The sequence below is a fragment of the Amphiura filiformis genome, chromosome 9 (genome assembly GCF_039555335.1).
Source record: "Amphiura filiformis chromosome 9, Afil_fr2py, whole genome shotgun sequence".
In the NCBI taxonomy this organism is placed as follows: domain Eukaryota; kingdom Metazoa; phylum Echinodermata; class Ophiuroidea; order Amphilepidida; family Amphiuridae; genus Amphiura; species Amphiura filiformis.
In genome coordinates, this window is record NC_092636.1 from 25812425 (window position 1) to 25838066 (window position 25642).

Sequence of the window (25642 nt, forward strand, 5' to 3'; positions counted from 1 at the left end):
ACACAACAGTGTTTTTAAAGAAAATTTAAAATTTAAAAGTTGCAGCTATTTGTATTGATTTGAAGTGTAGCGCGGGTTTTACGTGCCACAATGCTTGCGTAATAACCATTGATCGCTGTAAACTGCAACTTTTTAATTCGGGTATTTTTCTTCAAAGGCACTACTGTGTTGTTAATATTGAACGACATTTGACAAATGGGGTATCAAATTGCGTGTATATAAATATTGTGGAAACAATTATTAGTTCTGAAGCTATAGGCATGTTTATAACAGCTGCGTTACTTTTTGTGCAGACTCTACATCAAACTTACTTGGTCTTATTGCAGAATTCCACAGCAATTTTTCCTACGTTATTTCCGGTCACTTTGCCAGGCAAATAGATCATCTTGGCTTCATCAGCAACAGCTAAGACAAAATCACCTGCTACCAGCCGCTGACGTCTCTTGCTGTAGGCCCCAAAGATATGTCGCCAGTGTTGTTTGCATTGACTTTCATCTGGCCATTCAATGGTGAACTCTCTACCTCTTCCTATTCGCTCCTTGACAGTGCCTACAAGTAAAATTGATATAATGAAAGACTTATAAATAACATTGTAGATATGTTGTATCAATGACAGTGGATATAACTGAGGAGGCTCATCAGGTTGTTAAAGGTCTATCAGTTAAGTTCAAAGATATATATTATACTCAAAGCTTGTTGACTTACACCATAACAGGGGTGTCGAAAGCAGGTGGACCCCCAGGGGGGCCACTCATGTAAAAAGTTGTAAGCATGCGTGTGAACAAAAACGCGGAATAAGGGTGTTTTTTCTTCTGCAACGCTGGCCCGCGCGGGCCCGTGTTAAGGGTCTCAAAATCATTGATTATAGCAAATAAGGGTGTCTTTTTTGACACCATGTGTCCATGCTAAGGGTAGTTTTAAAATCCAATCACATTCTTACCCCTGCAATCGTCATAATAAGATAATACTGCCCTAATAATGCAGGCGATAATTAGGCCTATAAGACAAACGTCAGAGATTGACTAATAAAAATTGCTAAAATAATATCTATAGGCCTAATACTAGGACGGTGTTTTTTTTCTTCAAAATTGATCATGAATCCTTGCTAAGGGTTGGATTTTAATCCACTTGTAACTTTGTCCTTGTTAAGGGTATGGTTAATAAACCATAATCCTTGTTAAGGGTCATTTTGAAGACACGATGGTTGTCCTTGTTAAGGGTGCTTTTTTGTAGTGCATTCACACGCATGCTTACAACTGTTATATATAAGTGGCCCCCCTGGGGGTGGACCAAGTTCAGGGACCTGTGGGTTCAGGGGCCCCAAGCAAAAGCGTGGCTTAGGGATAGGGCTGATAAAGGAGATGTTAAAAAGGACCTGCACTGCTCCTTGTCCACGGGCTCTTGCTACCCGCCTGTGCACAATAGTATGAAACGCTATGACAAATCCACCAAGCTTGTGCTTTACCATTACATTCAGTGCTTTACCAAGGTTTACAAAGCTTTACCAAGTTTGGTGTTGTGCTTTGCACATTTTGGCACAATGCATTATATTCAGTGCTTTACCAAGGTTTATAAAGCTTTACCAAGGTTTGCTGTGGTAAAGAAGCTTGTGCTTTACCATTACATTCAGCGCTTTACCAAGGTTTACAAAGCTTTACCAAGGTTTGCTATTGTGCTTTACCACACCATTTTGGCACAATGCATTACATTCAGTGCTTTACCAAGGTTTCCCAAGATTTGCTTAGTGCACATTTTGGCATAAAGCATTACATTCAGCAAGCAAACAAAACCATTCCCGCTGAAATGCATATTCCGGTGGAAAACGTGATCTTAATCTCCTACACAGATATTGCAAATTTCAAATGGGGTTACCTGAATGGGTGGCTCCATTTGAAATCTACACCTCGTGTGTGGGAGATAGAGGGTCTTCCATAGTGGGTGTATGGATTGGGTTATTCCATTCAAAATCCACACTACCCCTATGGAAGATTTACCTAAAGTCTGCCACAGAGGGAGTCTCAATTTTGAATAGAATAGACAATTTGGTAACTTCCATTCGTAATACTCACTCCAGTTGTGGAAGAAAAGGTAAAGTCATAATACTGGGGGAATATGTGTTTCAAAATGATTACCTCTGACCAATTACATTTGAAACTCATACTCCCCCTGTCATGCCTGTGGAAAATATTTCCAAAATTTTCAACTGGATTTCAACTGGATTTCATCTGGATTTCAACTGGATTTCAACTGGATTTCATCTGAATTTCAACTGGATTTCAACTGGATTTCAACTGGATTTCATTTCAACTGGATTTCATTTCAACTGGATTTCAACTGGATTTCATTTCAACTGGATTTCATTTCAACTGGATTTCATTTCAACTGGATTTCATTTCAACTGGATTTCATTTCAACTGGATTACAACTGGATTTCAACTGGATTTCATATGGATTTCAACTGGATTTCAACTGGATTTCAACTGGATTTCAACTGGATTTCATCTGGATTTCAACTGGATTTCATTTCAACTGGATTTCATTTCAACTGGATTTCAACTGGATTTCATTTCAACTGGATTTCATTTCAACTGGATTACAACTGGATTTCAACTGGATTTCATCTGGATTTCAACTGGATTTCAACTGGATTTCAACTGGATTTAAACTGGAATAGCCCATTTCAATTGGAATAGCACATTCAGCCCCTGGATTTAGTAGTGTGAAACCTGCAACAGACACATAATTAGACATTCCTAGACCATCACAAAATACACTTTACACAAATAAGCAGCATTTTGTTACCAATCATAGCTTAGTAACAACTTTGTCCATGTTATAAACGCCTCTATATTCCTCCAAGTAAGATCACTTGATTTAATTAACCCATACATTGGCTATACATGTAAGTCTCCTACACAGATACTTATGCCTGTGGCAAGAGCATCATCAAAAAAGTTCAATGTCTCATGACAATGTGAAAGTAAATGGACGGACAAGTGTTTGATAATAACCATTTGCATTAGGTATGAGACTACTTAGGAAAAGAAAAATATCAAATCACATTCAAGTTCATGATGAAGCAGTTAACAAGTATACTTGCTTAGGACATTCGCATCATGTACTTCAACATACTATACAAATGTGTTTATATTTGTAATTCCTTGGACTGTTAAGAATAAAAATGTGAAAACATATAGAAGATGTTAACAGGTTTGTCCAGCTAGTTCATTTTAAAGATGCTTGAAGCCATTACTGTACTGTGAAGGTGTTTACTGCACTATGCCTAACTGCTACAAGTTGAATTAGTTCTATTGGCAAGTGGTAAAAAGAGTATTTTGTATCTGAAAGAAAAGCTCTGTCCATGTAGTGGGTGATGCATACTAATTATTGTTTTTTAGTCATTGTCTGATGTCCAGTGCACACTAACAGAATTATAACTATTAAATTGTAAAACATACTGTGTGTTCTGAATGTTCTCCAATGATACCGCCTAGGACATGGTGTACAAACAGCCAACCTTTACACTGATTGGAATTGAATGCAAAATATTTTGTTATCAACTGCATTTGCCCGATTCAAATGCAGTGATTTGAGAGAGCTGATCATTATTATTGCTGCTACTGGGAATTGAACCCAAGAGGTCATGCACTAGCAGCTATAAGAGTGTGATAACATTCTGTCAAAATGCAGAGATGCATAATTAGAAACATTGTACATTCTTAAACACTTGAGAATGTTCTTGCAATCTTATTGGTTCTTACCTGTGTGATATGACATGATATCACACACCTTTGTTTGTGTTGACGCGATACTTTTGAACCAATAAGCCTTTTTAAAATATGGCGGGCACAAAAGGATAGGGTGTACTTTGAAGTGAGTAATCTTTTGTATGCTTCTCAGCTGACAAAGGATTACTCACTTCAAAGTACACCCTCTCCTTTTGTGCCCGCCATATTTCAAAAGGGCTTATCGGAGGTGCATAGCACCAATGGGACTGAATGATTCTAAGCCCTAGGTAATTTGTTGTACAATGTAGGATTTAATATGATCAAAATTTGGTATACTTATGATTAATATATTTATTTGAATTGAGGTGTTTAAGAATGAATAAAGGTATTGTTTTTAGCCGCTGTCGTGCATCTATCGTCTCATATAACACGAGACATCATTATTTTTGATGTAAAACAACTCGGCTTCGCCTCGTTGTTTTACTTAAAATAATGATGTCGCCCGTGTTATATGAGACGATAGATGCACTCCAGCAGCTAAAAACAATACCTTCATTCTCTAATTGTACAATTATTGTATCACTGTACAATGTACAATAATAATTTCAATCCATATAGCATATGCCAAAATGAGAAATAACATACACCAATGTCAATCTTAACCCCCAAAAACAGATCAGGTTTGTAAAACACTTGGTAAGGGGATATACCACCAAATACAAGATTTGTGATTATGTTTCCCCAACATTATTTAGTATTCCTTTAAGCCTATAGAAAAAACATCTTCCAAAACATAAATCCCTGGATTTACGTAAATCCTGACAACTATATTTGGAAAGTATGTCAGGAATTGCTAATGACGCATTTTTGTAAACACCAGACTTATTTGGCCTAATTTTGTTTCAACAAGCTACATAGTTTAAATAGGCTACGCATGCATTTAAGACCATACATGCATTATGTTACATTAAATGCTGTATTGTGCATGCTTGTAACATGTGTAAACTAATATTAGTTGTGCAACTCGCTAAGTACTCCTAAATCAGTTCTGATGGTGATAGAATTTTAAAGGGCCATGTCTGCATGCTAAACATTTTCTTCACACCTCAACAAAGAGAACAATCTTGAGATATACGGTATTGGGAAAGGTGTCTAACTTTAATAATGTTGGAGGCTCAGGGAAGAGGTGTACAGCATTTTGTAGAGAAATCATCTGAAGGAATATGTTTCTAACAAAAGGTGTGTGTTAAAAATAATTCATTGATTTGCTAACAGAATTGGCTGGCTTAGGGAATTGACTGTTTTATGAAAGTTAGGCAAAAAATAGTTTTTGGTGTTTAGAGGACCAAAGTTTTCACAAAATTGTTGCTCTGAGCAAGAAAATTCTTTCAAGAAACTTCTTGTCAGGATTAGCTACTTGTAATTGGCATATTTGTGTACTGACCATCTGCCAGAGATGCAAACTAGATGTCTGTTAGTCTGTTGCACACTACAAATCCTGTAACAATCTCAGCTTGTACTGTCCCAGAAAATTTAAAAAGAACATTACAAATCCTGTAACAATCTCAGCTTGTACTGTCTCAGAAAATTTGAAAAGAACATTACAAATCCTGTAACAATCTTAGCTTGTACTGTCCCAGAAAATTTGAAGGAACATTACAAATCTTGTAACAATCTTAGCTTGTACTGTCCCAGAAAATTGGAAGGAACACTACAAATCCTGTAACAATCTCAGCTTGTAATGTCCAAGAATGTTAAAAAGAACATTACAAATCCTGTAACAATATCACCTTGTACTGTCCCAGAAAAATTGAAAAGAACATTACAAATCCTGGAACAATCTCAGCTTGCACTGTCCCAGAAAATTTAAAAGAACATTACAAATCCTATAACAATCTCAGCTTGTACTGTCCCAGAATATTTGAAGGAACACTACAAATCCTGTAACAATATCAGCTTGTAATGTCTCAGAAAATTTGAAAGAACATTACAAATTCTGTAACAATCTCAGCTTGTAATGTCCCAGAAAATTTGAAAAGAACATAACAAATCCTGTAACAATCTTAGCTTGTGCTGTCCCAGGAAATTTGAAAGAACATTACAAATCCTATAACAATATCACCTTGTACTGTCTCAGAAAATTTGAAAAGAACATTACAAATCCTGTAACAATCTCAGCTTGTACTGTCCCAGAAAATTTGAAAAGAACATTACAAATCCTGTAACAATCTCAGCTTGTAATGTCCCAGAAAATTTGAAAAGAACATTACATATCCTGTAACAATCTTAGCTTGTGCTGTCCCAGGAAATTTGAAAGAACATTACAAATCCTATAACAATATCACCTTGTACTGTCTCAGAAAATTTGAAAAGAACATTACAAATCCTGTAACAATCTCAGCTTGTACTGTCCCAGAAAATTTGAAAAGAACATTACAAATCCTGTAACAATCTCAGCTTGAACTGTCTCAGAAAATTTGAAAAGAACATTACATATCCTGTAACAATCTTAGCTTGTACTGTCCCAGGAAATTTGAAAGTACATTACAAATCCTATAACAATATCACCTTGTACTGTCCCAGAATATTGGAAAGAACATTATAAATCCTATAACAATATCACCTTGTACTGTCCCAGAATATTTGACCGAACATTACAAATCCTCAAATCTCACTTTGTACTGTCCCACAAAATTTAAAAGAACATTAGACCACATCACACACAAAATATGAAATCCTCCTTGAATATATCTGTCTGGGTGAACTGGGAAAAATGACCTCTGTGAATTAGGTTTGTTTTGGCCCTGTGCAGAAACAACAACACAAAAAAATACCTTAACATTACCCGAACTACTGCATTGAATTAAAATAGAACCAGTCTCCCCCCCATTTTCAATAAATATCCCCCTGAAAATTGAATTAATGCTCCCACCCCTATGCTCCCACCCCCATGGCCCCTCCCCCGCTGAAAAAGTCCTGCCTATGCACTGGATAGAAAAGAAAACTGCGATATGATATGCCCCTACCTCATCTAGCTTACCACTGATTTGTAGCCATTATTTCCATTCCATAGATATTTTGGTATATGATCAGCTCATCCTTTCTAAAACGACTCCTTACACTGGCCCTATAGAAAGTGCTCTTATCATTTCTTCAATCACACACTATAGAACAGAAGATTTTACTAAAGAAAATATCACAGAGTGCTCTCAAGACTCAAACAGTCAAGTACTTGTCCAGAAACCACACTTTTCTAATAACTTATTAGCTGTGTTAGAAATCAAAATAGAGGTTCTCCATTAAATCAATTAAAGTGGCATGTCCAGGGGGGCTTTGGGCGCTGAAGCCCCCTACACTTCATGTATGTACATGATCCACCAGTGAAGCTTCTGCGACCCCTGCGCAGAACTTCCGATAGTGGATTATCTGCGCACGGTGGACGCAAGGAATCCACAGTCGGATTTTCGGCGCACGTGCAATGAAAATCCCCTCCGTATATAGTATATATATTATTATTATTTATATATAACTCCGGTGGAGTAATTCTGCGCACGGTCGCAGGGAATCCACGGACGGATTTTGGCGCACATGCTCAGAAACTCCCTCCGTATATAGTTCAGGTGGAGTAATTCTGCGCGACGGTCGCAGGGAATCCACGGACGGACTTTCGGCGCACGTGCTCAGAAACTCCCCTCCGTATATAGTTCAGTTGGATAATTCTGCGCACGGTAGCAGGGAATCCGCGGACGGATTTTCGGCGCACGCTTTTTAATCAAAGTATGAAATATTATTTATATATAACTCCGGTGGAGTAATTCTGCGCACGGTCGCAGGAATTTTCGGCGCACGTTTTTAACCATCTCATGAATTGTTATGATTTAATATTATTAAATGGTAGAAACTATGAAATATTATTTATATATAACTCGGTGGAGTAATTCTGCGACTGATGCAGGGAATCCACGGACGGATTTTCGGCGACGCGCGCAGAAACTCCCCTCCGTATATAGCTCCGTGGAGTAATTCTGCGCGCGACGGTCGCAGGGAATCCACGGACGGATTTTCGGGCACGCGTTTTTAATCAAAGTATGAAATATTATTTATATATAACTCCGGTGGAGTAATTCTGCGACGATGCGCAGGAATTTTTCAAAGACGTTTTTAATCATCTCATGAATTGTTATGATTTAATATTATTAAATGGTATAAAGTAACCCGATTTTGGAGGTTTCGCGCCCGCCGCTTGCGTAGCATCCGCAAAAACTCCGAAATTGGAGCAGAAACATATAGGCCCTAAATAATATTTCTTACTTTCTACCATTTAATAATATCAAATCATAACAATTCATGAGATGATTAAACGTCATACTTTAAAATCCGTCATGTCAGGATTCCCTGCGATGCGTCGCAGAATTATCCACCTGAACTATATACGGAGGGGAGTTTCTGAGCACGTGCGCCGAAAGTCCGACTGTGGATTCCCTGCGACCGTGCGCAGAAAAACTCCACCTTCTATAATATTTCTTACTTTCTAAGTTATTTTTTTAAACATGAAACTTGATGCGCAGAACTGACTCTAAACATAAAGGCCCTAAAATATTATTTCTTACTTTCTACCATTTAATAATATTAAATCATAACAATTCATGAGATGATTAAATCGTGCGCCGAAAATCCGTCCGTGGATTCCCTGCGACCGTGCGCAGAATTACTCCACCGGAGTTATATATAAATAATATTTCATACTTTCTACCATTTAATAATATTAAATCATAACAATTCATGAGATGATTAAATCGTATACCGAAAATCCGCTAGTGGATTCCCTGCGACCGTGCGCAGAATTACTCCACCGGAGTTATATATAAATAATATTTCATACTTTCTACCATTTAATAATATTAAATCATAACAATTCATGAGATGATTAAAACGTGCGCCGAAAATCCATCCGTGGATTCCCTGCGACCGTCGGCGCAGAATTACTCCACCGGAGCTATATACGGAGGGAGTTTCTGCGCGCGTCGCCGAAAAAGTCCGTCGTGGATCCCCTGCGACCGTCGCATAATTACTCCACCGGAGCTATATACGGAGGGGAGTTTCTGCGCACGTGCGCCGAAAGTCCGTCCGTGGATTCCCTGCGACCGTCGCAGAATTACTCCACCTGAACTATATACGAAGGGGAGTTTCTGAGCACGTCGCCGAAAAAATCCGTCCGTGGATTCCCTGCGACCGCGCGCAGAATTACTCCACCGGAACTATAATACGGAGGGGAATTTCATTGCACGTGCGCCGAAAATCCGACTGTGGATTCCTTGCATATGGAAAACTTTTGCCCTGATTTGTGCATTAGCTATTTGTTTGCAACACTCAGTGTGTGTGTGACCTTTTTGTACACGACGACCTAATTGCACGGCTCATGAGCACTGCTCAGATAAGTGGACCATTCCACTTTACCAAATGGATCCTAAACATTTAAGCGTAACAGAGTGAGTTAGGCCTATAGCATGAAGTATAGCGTCGACGAACACATCCCCGTATCTTAAAGTGTTGTGGCCCGAATCGCGGGTCAAATAATCGAAAAGTCGCCCAATTTTTCTCTTTACCATTGGTTTCTATGGGACAGGAAACTATCGGAAGTCGCGGAGACAATGTTGAAAAAGTCGTCCAATTTTTTTCTTAACCATTGGTTTCTATGGGACAGGAAATTGTCAAAAGTCGGGAAAATCTTCAAAAGTCGCCCAATTGGGCTACCAAATCGCTGGTTTGGCAACCCTGGAGACACGGTCCTCGTGATTGGACAAGTTTTGCCCACCTCTTCCCATAAACCAATCACGAAGTGTGTTATATCACTGGAAAGAGAATATTATGTAGATTTTGATTCCGTCCGACGACCTCACATTTGACAGATAGTTTAATTTTGCTGATGAATTTAGCGCTGGCAACCCGCAGAAAATCGTCAAAAACAGGCACTGTCCTCATTGAAGCTTGAAAAAAATGACCAAACGAAATCAAAATTGCCCACCGGTTCCCGTCATTGGATATAATCGAATTTAGGCTTATTTGAAAGAAGAAGTGTTATATTTTATGAAACCGTCCGCGATTATAAGAAAGTTTATTTTAAAAGCCATCAACAGCAAAAGTTTTGTCAAAAGCGAAAAAATGCGCCAACGGAATCCCGTGCTTAATGAACCAATTAGACCTGTGTTGAGCAGATCGCGCGCAAGTTTTGCATATGGTCCACCGTGCGCAGATAATCCACTATCGGAAGTTCTGCGCAGGGGTCGCAGAAGCTCCACTGGTGGATAGCTTACGATAGTGGATTATCTGCGCACGGTGGACGCAAGGAATCCACAGTCGGATTTTCGGCGCACGTGCAATGAAAATCCCCTCCGTATATAGTATATATATTATTATTATTTATATATAACTCCGGTGGAGGAATTCTGCGCACGGTCGCAGGGAATCCACGGGCGGACTTTCGGCGCACATGCGCAGAAACTCCCCTCCGTATATAGCTCGTGGAGTAATTCTATGACGGTCGCAGGGAATCCACGGACGGATTTTCGGCGCACGTTTTTAATCAAAGTATGAAATATTATTTATATATAACTCGGTGGAGTAATTCTGCGCGCATGTCGCAGGAATTTTCGGCGCACGTTTTTAATCATCTCATGAATTGTTATGATTTAATATTATTAAATGGTAGAAACTATGAAATATTATTTATATATAACTCCGGTGGAGTAATTCTGCGACGGTCGCAGGGAATCCCGGACGGATTTTTTGGCGTATGCGTGCGCAGAAACTCCCCTCCGTATATAGCTCCGGTGGAGTAATTCTGCGCCGCGGTCGCAGGGAATCCACGGACGGATTTTCGGTATGCGTTTTTAATCAAAGTATGAAATATTATTTATATATAACTCCGTGGAGTAATTCTGCGCACGATCGCAGGAATTTTTCAAGCATCGCGTTTTTAATCATCTCATGAATTGTTATGATTTAATATTATTAAATGGTATAAAGTAAGAAATATTATTTTAGGGCCTATATGTTTAGAGTCAGTTCTAGCATCAAGTTTCATGTTTAAAAACATGTTTAAAAAAATAACTTAGAAAGTAAGAAATATTATATATATTTTTAGAATCAGAACGGTGGAGTTTTTCTCATGCATGTCGCAGGGAATCCTGATCGGACTTTTCGGCGTATGCGTCGCAGAAACTCCCCTCCGTATATAGCTCGGTGGAGTAATTCTGCGACGATGATCGCAGGGAATCCGCAGACGGATTTTTGGTATACGTTTTAATCATCTCATGAATTATTAATTGGTAGAAAGTAAGAAATATTATTTAGGGCCTATATTTCACCAGAGGCGGTAAAGATAAGACGGCTTATTACACAATAGGTGGGATATAGATGAGATGAGATTAGGCCAACTGCTACGTATCTAAATAATATCAGGAATAATCCGATTCGCAGTAATTGTTAATTAGTCATTGAACCAAAAGATCAAAGGTGTCGTGATGAGAAGATTCATAAAAATTGTTAATTAGCCATTGAACCAATAGATCAATGATGCGGGATGAGAAATCCCGCTGTTTTGCAACATTGAAAATAATTTTAAGAGGTATAATGATGATACCAAGAATAATCCGATTACGCGAGAATCATTTTTCATTTTCATACGCATAAAATATGTATTGATAATTCTTGTTTTTGTACTTTTACTATTTACCAAGTCTTTTTTTTTTTTTACTTATGCTTATTGTCTCAGCTATATTCTAACTCTTTTCATTATATTTCCTACCGTGATAAAGTTTGATTTCGTTCCGAAATTCAGAATATGGACTATATATTAAAAACATCGAATGCCTGGATCAGGAAAGTTCCTAAATTTATATTTATTCGATTGCCCATGTTGTGTATACTTCTTAGTTATTTGTAAAAAATCGCCATTTATAAATGTATGTTCTGCGCATCAAGTTTCATGTTTAAAAAAATAACTTAAAAGTTCAAACATTTTAACATAATGTTATTTAAGTATTGGCACAATATTTGGCAAAAATGTTTGCAAAAATAGTTTACAATAACATTTTTTGAAAACATTTAAAAATATTGTTGTAGTGTGTTTTCATACAAAAGCGTTTTAAAACGTTATCATGACCTTTATATAACCCGACATTTTAATGTTATTAAAACGTTTTTACCTAAACCAAAAGCCAAAATATAACTTATTTAAAGCGTTTTTAAAATGTTTTTGTGTTTGCTGGGATGGGCAATCGAATAAATATAAATCTGGGAACTTTCCTGATCCAGGCATTCAATGTTTTTAATATAGTCCATATTCTGAATTTCGGAACAAAATCAAACTTTATCGCGGTAGGAAATATAATGAAAATAGTTAGAATATAGCTGAGACAATAAGCATAAGTAAAAAAAGAAGACTTGGTAAATAGTAAAAGTACAAAAACAAGAATTATCAATACATATTAATATATGCGTATGAAAATGAAAAATGATTCTCATGAATCGGATTATTCTTGGTGTCATCATTATACCTCTTAAAATTATTTTCAATGCTGCAAAACAGCGGGGTTTCTCATCCAGACATCATTGATCTATTGGTTCAATGGCTAATTAACAATTTTCGCGGAATCTTCTCATCACGACACCTTTGATCTTTTGGTTCAATGACTAATTAACAATTACCGGAATCGGATTATTCCTGATATTATTTAGATACGTAGCAGTTGGCCTAATCTCATCTCATCTATATTCCACCTATTGTGTAATAAGCCGTCTTATCTTTACCGCCTCTGGTGAAATAGGCCGTATCATTAGCGCCTACTGGGAAATTTGTCAATCCATTAATAACCTTTAAAATCCTTGGAAAATATTAATATTACTATAATTTTAAACTCCGAATTTGGAGTATGAACATTATTAACAATATTTAAAAAGGACGCAAACCCTCCGATTTTGGAGGTTTCGCGCCCGCCGCTATGCGTAGCATCCATAAAAACTCGAAATTGGAGCAGAAACATATAGGCCCTAAATAATATTTCTTACTTTCTACCATTTAATAATATCAAATCATAACAATTCATGAGATGATTAAAACGTGCGCCGAAAATCCGTCCGTGGATTCCCTGCGACCGTGCGCAGAATTACTCCACCTGAACTATATACGGAGGGGAGTTTCTGAGCACGTGCGCCGAAAGTCCGACTGTGGATTCCCTGCGACCGTGCGCAGAAAAACTCCACCTTCTATAATATTTCTTACTTTCTAAGTTATTTTTTTAAACATGAAACTTGATGCGCAGAACTGACTCTAAACATATAGGCCCTAAAATAATATTTCTTACTTTCTACCATTTAATAATATTAAATCATAACAATTCATGAGATGATTAAATCGTGCGCCGAAAATCCGTCCGTGGATTCCCTGCGACCGTGCGCAGAATTACTCCACCGGAGTTATATATAAATAATATTTCATACTTTCTACCATTTAATAATATTAAATCATAACAATTCATGAGATGATTAAAACGTGCGCCAAAAGTCCGTCCGTGGATCGAATAAATATAAATCTAGGAACTTTCCTGATCCAGGTATTCGATGTTTTTAATATAGTCCATATTCTGAATTTCGGAACGAAATCAAACTTTATTGCGGTAGGAAATATAATGAAAATAGTTAGAATATAGCTGAGACAATAAACATAAAAAAAAAAAGAAGACTTGGTAAATAGTAAAAGTACAAAAACAAGAATTATCAATACATATTAATATATGCGTATGAAAATGAAAAATGATTCTCGCGGAATCGGATTATTCTTGGTGTCATCATTATACCTCTTAAAATTATTTTCAATGCTGCAAAACAGCGGGGTTTCTCATCCCGGCATCATTGATCTATTGGTTCAATAGCTAATTAACAATTTTCGCGGAATCTTCTCATCACGACACCTTTAATCTTTTGGTTCATTTATGACTAATTAACAATTACCGCGGAATCGGATTATTCCTGATATTATTTAGATACGTAGCAGTTGGCCTAATCTCATCTCATCTATATCCCACCTATTGTGTAATAAGCCGTCTTATCTTTACCGCCTCTGGTGAAATAGGCCGTATCATTAGCGCCTACTGGGAAATTCGTCAATCCATTAATAACCTTTAAAATCCTTGGATAATATTAATATTACTATAATTTTAAACTCCGAATTTGGAGTATGAACATTATTAAAAATATTTAAAACGGACGCAAACCGTTCGATTTTGGAGGTTTGTGCCCGACGCTTGCGTAGCATCCGCAAAAACGAAATTGGAGCAGAAACATATAGGCCCTAAATAATATTTCTTACTTTCTACCATTTAATAATATCAAATCATAACAATTCATGAGATGATTAAATCGTGCGCCGAAAATCCGTCCGTGGATTCCCTGCGACCGTCATGCGCAGAATTATCCACCTGAACTATATACGGAGGGGAGTTTCTGAGCACGTGCGCCGAAAGTCCGACTGTGGATTCCCTGCGACCGTGCGCAGAAAAACTCCACCTTCTATAATATTTCTTACTTTTTAAGTTATTTTTTAAACATGAAACTTGATGCATAGAACTGACTCTAAACATAAAGGCCCTAAAATAATATTTCTTACTTTCTACCATTTAATAATATTAAATCATAACAATTCATGAGATGATTAAATGGAAATGCGCCGAAAATCCGTCCGTGGATTCCCTGCGACCGGCGCAGAATTACTCCACGGAGTTATATATAAATAATATTTCATACTTTCTACCATTTAATAATATTAAATCATAACAATTCATGAGATGATTAAATAAATGCGCGAAAATCCGCTAGTGGATTCCCTGCGACCGTCGGCGCAGAATTACTCCACGGAGTTATATATAAATAATATTTCATACTTTCTACCATTTATTAATATTAAATCATAACAATTCATGAGATGATTAAAAGCGTCGCTTGAAAAAATCCATCCGTGGATCCCCTGCGACCGCGGCGCAGAATTACTCCACGAGCTATATACGGAGGGAGTTTCTGACGCGTCGCCGAAAAAAATCCGTCGTGGATTCCCTGCGACCGTCGCAGAATTACCCCACCTGAACTATATACGGAGGGGAGTTTCTGAGCCCGTGCGCCGAAAATCCGTCCGTGGATTCCCTGCGACCGTGCGCAGAATTACTCCACCGGAACTATATACGGAGGGATTTTCATTGCACGTCGCCGAAAATCCGACTGTGGATTCCTTGCATATGGAAAACTTTTGCCCTGATTTGTGCATTAGCTATTTGTTTGCAACACTCAGTGTGTGTGTGACCTTTTTGTACACGACGACCTAATTGCACGGCTCATGAGCACTGCTCAGATAAGTGGACCATTCCACTTTACCAAATGGATCCTAAACATCAGGGACGGATTTAAGCAGTGGCCCGGGGCCAGTGGATTTTGCGTCGGGCCAGTAAACTTCCAACAATGCCATTCCGGCGAATACTAGATTTTGAGCCAACACATATGAGACAAGATATAAGATCAGTCATGGACATTATTTACACAGTTTCTGCTCCGCCTATCCCCTGTAATTTATATCTTTATTCAATGATTTTGCGTATATTTAAATTCTTATTCTTGCATTGCTAGCAAGTTGGAAATAAACGGCCGCTTTTTACGGCGATCGCGATAGGCCTACGTAGCCTATACTTCCAAGCTCTTTCATGCTCTATCTAGCTGATGATGATAGCGATACAGCAAATACTGCATATTTGAACCTTTGTGAACTTTTGGAACTAAAAAAGGCAGGACCAGTGGCGTAACTACGGGGGGCAGAGGGGGCCACATGCCCCGGGCGCCACCTTTAGGGGGGCGCCAAATGGACCAATTCAGCATCGATTCTGCGCCTCAAGCGATGAAAGTCAAAATTTTCATACGCATTTCAGCACAAAATCAATTGAAAGAACATTTTAAGACGGATATTCAACATCTAGTAACCAAAATTAATTAGTGTAGGCCCTATAGGCCTTATTTGTCCACATTTACATGCTTTCGTGGCGCAATTGTTTCGAGAATGGGGAGCATTATGTATCCTTAGCCCCTGAGCTACGCCACTGCCCAGCGTCTAAGATATTCTTGGGTGGGGGGTAGGGATGCCAATTTTGTTTCTTGCCCCGGGCGCTACCAACCCTACGCCACTGTGCAAGACTACTGACTGAACTCGTCTTAGTGACTACTACACTCTCTACATTGAGTACATTCAGTACAAAACAAGTCAAATGTTAAGGTTTGCTTGACTCTAAGGGCTCGGATAGCGACGTTTCCACATAGTTTTTGTGGGACTTGAGAGCACATCAGACATATCGAATTGCATTTTGATAACGAGGAATGTCCTTCTGATATCAAATAATTTAGATTTTTTGAAATTCGTGAAATAATACACATTTTTATGGCAAATGATTAAAAATTGATATAGATTTTTCCCCCAAACACCAAGAAAAAAATTAGAGGTTTTTTTTTTTTTCAGTAGAACATATTGAAAAAGCTGGGCCAGTAAATTTATTGCAGGGCCACTAGATCTGCCATTTCACTGGCCCGGAGGGCCAGTAGAAAACTGAAACCTAAGTCTGTCCCTGCTAAACATTTAAGCGTAACAGAGTGAGTTAGGCCTATAGCATGAAGTATAGCGTCGACGAACACATCCCCGTATCTTAAAGTGTTGTGGCCCGAATCGCGGGTCAAATAATCGAAAAATCGCCCAATTTTTCTCTTTACCATTGGTTTCTATGGGACAGGAAACTATCGAAGTCGCGGGAGACAATGTTGAAAAAGTCGTCCAATTTTTTTCTTAACCATTGGTTTCTATGGGACAGGAAATTGTCAAAAGTCATGGGAAAATCTTCAAAAGTCGCCCAATTGGGCTACCAAATCGCTGGTTTGGCAACCCTGGAGACACGGTCCTCGTGATTGGACAAGTTTTGCCCACCTCTTCCCATAAACCAATCACGAAGTGTGTTATATCACTGGAAAGAGAATATTATGTAGATTTTGATTCCGTCCGACGACCTCACATTTGACAGATAGTTTAATTTTGCTGATGAATTTAGCGCTGGCAACCCGCAGAAAATCGTCAAAAACAGGCACTGTCCTCATTGAAGCTTGAAAAAAATGACCAAACGAAATCAAAATTGCCCACCGTTTCCCGTCATTGGATATAATCGAATTTAGGCTTATTTGAAAGAAGAAGTGTTATATTTTATGAAACCGTCCGACGATTATAAGAAAGTTTATTTTAAAAGCCATCAACAGCAAAAGTTTTGTCAAAAACGAAAAATGCGCCAACGGAATCCCGTGCTTAATGAACCAATTAGACCTGTGTTGAGCAGATGCGCGCAAGTTTTGCATATGGTCCACCGTGCGCAGATAATCCACTATCGGAAGTTCTGCGCAGGGGTCGCAGAAGCTCCACTGGTGGATAGCTTACATAACTCTACACTTTGTTAAAAATCATGTAAAATCAGCCGTTTTTTGGTGATTTTAGCCATTCAGCCCCGGCATAACTCTGAAAGAGGGGCTGAGACAGGAAAAGATCCTGGAAATGCCGGTGATGTAGCTGTTTAACCCTAACACTATTAGACTATACGAAACCATAAAGCACAAAGCGACTGCAAGACCATAGGCATGGAATCATTGTTGGCCAGGCCACAGTCACATGCGTGGCTTGCTATGCCCGTTCTACTGGTTGGCACCCAAGGGGTCGGTGAGTCAATTCCCGGGTGGGGAAAACCAACTTCCTTCCTTCCTTACACTTAGGCTCATCCGGGACATTGAAAATACTATTTACGGCTTAGAGGTTATAAATACGGATAGGACTGACGGTAGAACTATTTTTAACCAATCAATGAACAAGAATATATTGATGAAGTATATAATACATCAAATTATTAACTGAAATCATGTCTTTTGTCTACTTAACACGCCAAATATAAACCAGGCAGATCAACTATCCGACTCTTAACACGGGTCTACTTTTCAGCGTAGTGATAAAAGCTTAATAATTCCCACCGATTACGAGCTGATCAAGGTATAGTTTGACTCTCTTAGAATTGCTTGAAAGGTTATAATTCAAGTGATGATCACTCTGGCTTTCAGGCTCATGGGATTCAACCATGATCTTAAGATCTTTCCTAAGGATCTTTCCATTTACCTATAGCTTAAGGGCTGGGGTATGAACGTTTGGACGGTATTTATTTTGGGACATTAGAGCACATCAGACATATCGAATTGCATTCTGAATACGAAGAATGTCATTCTGATATTAAATAATTTTGATTTTTTGAAATTCGCAATTTAATACACATTTTATGGCAAATCATTAAAACTTGATATTTTTGATATTTAACAGTACTTGAAGTGAACTTTATAAATCTGATGATTTATACTTAAAGTGTATGTAGGTGGGATGAAAAGCCGACGATCGATTGAAAATTTTGACCTTTCATTATTGAAGATATGGATTTTTTTCCCAAAACACCAAAAAAAAATTAGGTCTTTTGGGAAAAAATCCATATCTTCAACATGAAAGGTCAAAATTTTCAATTGACCGTCGGCTTTTCCTCCCTGCTACATACACTTTAAGAATATATCATTAGATTTATATAATTCACTTCGAGGACCGTTATATATCAAAAATTTGACAAATATCAAATTTTTATAATTTGTCATAAAATTTGTATTATATTGTGATTTTCAAAAAATGAAAATTATTTGATATCAGAAAGCCATGCTACGTATTCAGAATGCAATTCGATAGGTCAGGTGCTCTCATGTCGCACAAAAAATACTGTCGAAACGCAATAAACGCTCATTTTAGATCCCTTAATTCGACCATCCATCTTTCCCTTTAGGCAAAAAAAAAAAGTGTTTGTTTGCCCAGACACGACCGACCCAAAAATCAAAAAACATCATACACTTTTTTTTTATATTTTTTTTACAATGATATAAAAATAAAGCAAATGATGTTTATCCCCATAAAAATGCCAAATGACACTTGAAAGTTAATATTCCTAGCAATCACAGCTTTCATTTTTCCCATTTAGCCCTCCCCAACCATGCCAACAATATTATTACCATCAATCAACAATATAGAGAACCAAGCATGACAAGTACAGTATGGTCCCGGATTTTGTACTCCAGCCCCATTTTGTTACCAAAGCGGTTAAACTTTATATGGTAAGGTTGAATTTCATACACTCCTATATCAAAGCAGCCAATTAGAAAAGCGGTTAGAAAAGTATGCAGAGTGCATTGATTGTGTAATATAATGTGCGATCTGCGTACTACGCGCAGTGCTATCGCATAGCATAGGATTTTTTTTGGACGAGTTGATATATTTATATTTGGTCATATTTTGCAATAATTTTTAGTGATTTTTTTTCTTCTCGTGTATGAAATACTATTCAAATAGGTTAATGAACGCTTATTACTTGTTGCTTGAGAAATTAGACAAAATAATGCACTTGCGCTACGCATCAACATCAGCGCGCATGCGTTATTTTTTCTCTCCCAACAAGTTAATAGGGCCTACACGTTCATTAACCTATAATTAAAGGTTGACACAAGTACAACATGTAAGGCTGAATGTCATATTTTCCTCTTACCCCACTTGCTGCAACACGTGTATACATATCTAACACACAAAAAAAAAAAAAAAAAAAAAAAGAAAGGAAATCGACCTTCCGACCCACTCCTTTCTACCCCATGTCTGGGCAAACAAACACTTTTTTTTTTGGCCTTACTGTGCCACTGGCTTGTCATACCATCAATCTAGATAATACCCAATCAAGAATTAATTTACTGCTTCCAAATTATAAACAAGGTAATTGAAAAAAAAAACCAGGATTTTATGCTCTACAAATTTGCACTATCCATCCATCCATCCTCAGGGAGGTACGTATCCCTTAAAGCCATAAGGATTCAATGATTTAAATTGATGATGAATAATAGAAGACCATAGTTGTAGCCAGGGTTCATAGCCAGAATAGGTAATCCAGCCATGCGTGGTAACCTGGCCTTCTTTTCAATGATCTTCTTTAAAAATTTAAACCCTTGCCAGCTGATTGACAGCCTTGTGCTTAGCTTATCCAATCTGTATGGAATTGTGGTTATACTTTAATGCTCCTGATAGCCATAGGCTTCAACATTTAAAGCCCATGTTTTGAGATATTTTCTCAAAATATCAAGAGCTATCTTAAGAACCACTAAAGCAATACTAGGCTTGTTTGTACTCATTTTAATGCATTTTTCATGCTGATTCCAAATATAGTCATGAAAATGTACAATTCAATTAACCCCAATTTAATTAAAAAAATTGAAGCGGGAGAGAGTCACTTTGTTCCACTTTGAAGTGGTAAGACTCATAACATTGTGGATTGACAATGGTGTTCGTAGTTGGGCAAATGCAACTACGCTAAGTATGCTTTGTGTATTGCATGACTGGTGCTCACTTACGTAAGTGTAAGTTGGTGAGGATGCCACTGAAACGCAAGGCGTGTTGTGGCACCCTATAAAATGTTGGTGTTGCTTCATTCTGCAGAAAAAACAAACCTTTTTTTTTTATGTCGCGCATATCTAGGCATTAACAGCTGAAATCTAGGAGATAACGCTGACGGAACTTCGGCCAGGCACAAGTGACCTGGTGAACGAAGGGGGTTGCCGTAGATAGCTAGTCAGGGAATTTTTGCAGGACAGTCAAGTGTATCCAACAATCGGGCTTATCACCCTGATCGGAACAGACTGTAACGAGGTCTTTTATCATGGGTCATCTGCCACGGGATGAGCCACGGGGAGAGCGGAATTAATTTGTTTTTTTGGTCCTGCGGGGAATTGAACCCGGGACCACTTGCACCAAAGGCATAGACCTTAACCAGTGTGCCACGCTGCTCCCACTGTGGATAACCTACTTTAGGGTTTCTAGAGATGCGAGTAGGGTTTCTAGAGATGCGAGTAGATGCATGCTGATACAACAAGGGTTCTCATCAATGGGCACAGAACAGATAAGACAAGAAAGATGATAATCAAAGTGATCACTAAAGTTGAAATACACAATTTGGAGTAAGACAGGTGACCTGCTAAGTCCTGAAGGGCTTTATAACTACTTTAACATGCAGGTTATAAATTAGTCACAAAGCCATTCAGGACTTTGCAAGACACTATCTTTGAATAATTATCACTTGTGTAAGTGCCGTGATCCAAACAGCGTCTCCATGACCATACTGGCTACTCATGAATAGCAGGACATCATTATTCAAGTACCATGTGTGTTTAAAAACCAAGATTTATATGCATAGCCATGTTTGTGTCTGGACACAATACCGACATGAGCATATACCCTTAAGCCTTCTTGTTAATGTTCTGTGTGATAGCCACAAGCAACAAAAACAAAAAAATCCCAAGTTTTGACATATTTTCTCAAAATATGAAGAGCTATCTCAAAAACCACTGAACCGATACTGGGCTTGTTTGTACTCATTTTTATGCATTTTTCATGCTGATTCCAAATATAATCATGAAAATTTACAATTCTGAAATTTTTGAATTTTTAAAAAGTTTGTCTGCAGTCAACACCCGTGTGAGGAGAGTTAATTAAATACTTCAGCTGTAGCAGTCTTTTTGCATCTTACACTCATGTACACTTTTGATTTGTTTTTTCCCTCAAGAAAAATTGTGTGCGGGGATGTAAAGACCTGCAAATATGGACACACACCTGAAAATATAATAATGACTAAAGACACTCAACCAGGAGTTGCATTCTTGCACGTCTGCGCATCCTGAGACCCCTTACTTTTTTGTTTAGGAATGTTTGGACCCCTTAAATTACAAGTTGATATTGACCAATGGGTCTGATAAAAACTGCATGGACCACTTAAATTTCACGATACGCAGAAGCTTAAATTATTTTTTGAAAATTTATTTCAAATTTAAATCCTTTGCCGACTTGCTCATAATAAAATTTCATCATTGTCAATACAAAAAAAAAAGGAACCAAGAATTTGACCATTTTCAAAGTTCAGAACTTCAGAACCCTTAAATTTGGGTTTTGCAGGGCATAAAGGTACGGAAAAAATCAATTGGACTCTTTAAATTTTTGAGCTCATGCTAACCCTGGTGCAAAATTTATCTCACTCCGCGCGGGTGTCGATTGCAGACGACTAGTTTAAAAATAAAATTCAGAATTCAAAAATTTCAGAATTGTAAATTTTCATGCCCATATTTGGAATCAGCATGAAAAATGCATTTAAATGAGTACAAACAAGCCTAGTATTGGTTCAGTAGTTCTTAAGACAGCTCTTGATATTTTCAGAAAACATCTCAAAATTTGGACTTTTTATGTTGAAGCCTATGGCTAGCATGCAGAGCACGGTCCTCAGTTTTGGGGGGTGTGCATTTGTGTTAGAGGGGGTGCACATACGAGTGCATGCATTTGTCCTACGATTTCTAAACCAAGTTGTTCAAAGGTATATTAAATCATGCTCCCAATGCAAGTCAAAATATTGTGAGTAAATTGTGCGGCCATCATAAATATGTGGGTATTAACAGGAACTTAATACCATTACTTTATAAATATTCAAAATTCCTCATTAACAGATTTGAAATTCACCCAAAACTTGCATTGTGAATAATTGAATAACATTCTCAAGCCATGGTAGCATGGAAGGGAAGGAGAATCCCTGATGGACTGTGTGCAGGAGTTTAAGCCTGCTTATTTTTTGTTTCACTCATCAACAGGTATAATGTCAGCCACATTGGTACAGCTACTAACAGGACTGACATTATACCCATTATACCAGGACTTCCACAAGGTCAGCCACTACATGCACCTTATCCTTTACTGTGGGAGCTAACTTTACAGTTGGTTTAATTTCAAATGGATCAATGGATACGATCAATATTCTAAGCTTAATCCAAATCCTAGAGAGAACCAACTCTAGTCATGTAGCTCCAAATTATATCACCATTGCAATTATGATAGCAATGTGATTTCTTGATGTGTACATTGAACAGCTAGTTCACCACATGTTGTGCATCATCATCATCAAACTCACCTGATGAATATTGCTTAAGGTTAGGGACTGTGAAATAAATATGAGCCTTTATACTATTTTCCTAAGCCTTTTTTAGAATGTTTTATTTAACAGGCGCCCCATATATGCATGAATGTGTGCCAAAAATTGCTTGCCCCAACTTTTGGCTGGCCACAAAATTCTTGCCCCCCCCAATATTACCATACCCCAGGGATCAAGTTCCTGTTTGTTAATTGCTTGTTTATTTATATGTTGTTGTTTGGTTTCACTGCTCTTTGCTTGAGATTTTCTTGTGCCATGAGCGTTTTTTTGTGTGCAGATTTGAGCATGTTAGAAATGCATGTACAATATTGTTATGCTGTTGTGCGAATATATTCATCTCAGGATGTACAGGCAAGGTTCCACATTTGGCAGTTGCTATTAGAACAAACACACTTTCAAGCCTCTGTTAGAGGATGCAAAAAGCTTGGAGCAAAAGCGAAAGAATGTGAGTGATATTTTGGTTTTCGTCGTCGTCGATCTACTCATATCTGAGTATTCGTGACCTTTCTGATGAAGTTTCTCCACTCATGTCGATCTTGTGCTTTGGTGTAACAGCTGTAAATTGACATTTTGGTTAACGAAACAATTCCATCTGTCCACCTGAGTCTCTGTCTTCCTCTTCTTCTCTTCCCCTCAACTTTTCCGAACATTATCACTTTCTCTAGATTGACTCCTTCTCGCCTGGCAACATGTCCAAAATACTGTAACTTCTGTTTCCTCACTGAGTTGATGAGTGAGACTTTCTCTCCTATTTCATGCCGAACACTCTCATTTGTCCTTTTGGCGGTCCATGGGATGCATAGAAGTTTTCTCCAGCACCACATCTCAAACGCTTCAATCCTTCTTTGATCTGCGCATTGATCACCCACGTTTCACACGCATATGTTGCGATCGGGAAAATCAAAGAGGAGACAAGTCTAATCTTTGTTGACTTGCTGATGCTTCTGTCCTTCCATAACTTGTGCATGGTGCACATTGATGTTTTTGCCATTGCTATGCGACGTCTGATCTCAGTAGAGCATCCGCCTTGGTTTGAAATCATGGATCCAAGGAAGTTGAACTGTTTGATAACCTCAATTGCTTGGTTTCCTGCATGAATAGTGGTGTTCTCTTCTTGTTGGTTGATGACCATCACCTTGGTTTTGCTTACATTTAGAAAAAAAGCCCAAAGTTTTCACTCTCCATTCTCACTCTTTCAATCAGGTCCTCAAGTTCACAAGCACTGTCTGCTAGTAGGGTAGTGTCGTCTGCATACCGTAAGTTGTTGATGGTTCTGCCTCCGACAGATATTCCAATGCTGCAACTCTCAAGGGCCATTCGCATAATATACTCTGCATATGCATTAAACAGATGAGGAGACAAAATGCATCCTTGTCTCACCCCTTGCTCGATTTTGAACCAGGTACTGTCACCACATGTTGTTCTAACAATTGATTCCTGATCGTCATAGAGTGTCCTAAGCAGTTCTACCACATGTTTTGGGAAGCCCATTGATACTAAGGTGTCCCACAGTTTTTGATGTTGAACAGTATCAAATGCTTTTGAATAGTCGATGAAGCACATGTAGATTGGACGGTTGAATTCAATAGCTTTCTCTGTAATATTTCTGATGTTTGCTATTTGGTCTCTTGTGCCTCTGCCTTCCACAAAACCGGCCTGCTCTGGGGAATCTCACGACGCATGTGCTGTTTGATCCTCTCAACCGTAATGTACAGCATGATCTTACTTGCATGGGAGATTAGAGAGATGGTCCTGTTGTTTTTGCATTCTCTTGTGTCACCCTTTTTGGGGAGTGGTAGGAATATTGATCTGGTCCAGTCTATCGGCCAGCTCTTGTCTTTCCATAGAAGATTGCATAATTTGTGCATCACATCCACTCCTTCGTCTCCGGTTTCTTTGATCAATTCAGCTGGGATATCATCATATCCTGGTGCTTTACCTGTCCTCATTTTCTTCATTGCCATCACCACTTCTGATCTCAGTATGTCAGGTTCATCTTCATCAACCTCAATTGGTTCTGTTTCACCTCCTAAACCATCTTTACTTGCATACAGCCCTTGACAGTACTGTTGCCACCTCTGTTTGATTTGATCACTCTCAGTTAGAATTTCACCATCTTCATCTTTGATTACATCCAGCTTTGGTGTTTTCTTCCCTGTGATTTCTTTCACTGCTCTAAAGAGATCCCTGGAGTGGTTGGTAGAAGAATGTGATTCAACCTCTTTGCATTTCCTTTCAAGAAAATCCTGTTTATCTTGTCTGGTTCTGCGTTGAATTCTCCTGCTTAGGTCTTTATACTGCCTTTTGTCCTTCTCCGTTAGTATGCCTCTTGCTTTCACCTGTCGTCTTTCGTCTGCCATTGTACCCACTTCCTCTGATATCCATGGCGATCGGGTTTTCTTTGGTTTGCAAGTTGTTCTGTGCTGCTGTAGAGATTGCCTTCTTGGTTTGTTCCCATAATTCATTAGGTGTCCACTCTTCTTCCTGTTCGAGGAGTATCTGAAAAGAGTTCCTGACTTCCACTCGGTACTGATCATTAATACGATTAACATCATATCTACGTGGAGGAGTGTCCCGTTTGACTGACTTAAGCTTTGATCGAATTTCAGCAACCAGAAGCTGGTGATCTGAGCCACAATCTGCTCCTGGGTATGTTTTTGCTACATTCACACTCGACCTCCATCTTCGTTTGATTAAGATGTAATCTATCTGATTTCTGGTCCTCCCATCTGGAGATATCCAGGTGTAAAGCCGTCTAGGATGCTG

The 25642-nt window shown here is 38.3% G+C and overlaps 1 protein-coding gene across 1 annotated transcript in view; it reads right to left on the reverse strand.

Moving 5' to 3' along the window:
* The window catches only part of LOC140160800 (uncharacterized), an 81891-nt gene that overhangs the window by 15627 nt on the left and 40622 nt on the right, over positions 1-25642 (reverse strand). Inside the window, exon 3 of the mRNA XM_072184109.1 lies at positions 312-549. Coding sequence (XP_072040210.1) covers positions 312-549 — 238 coding nt within the window. The remainder of the gene's footprint in view (positions 1-311; positions 550-25642) is intronic.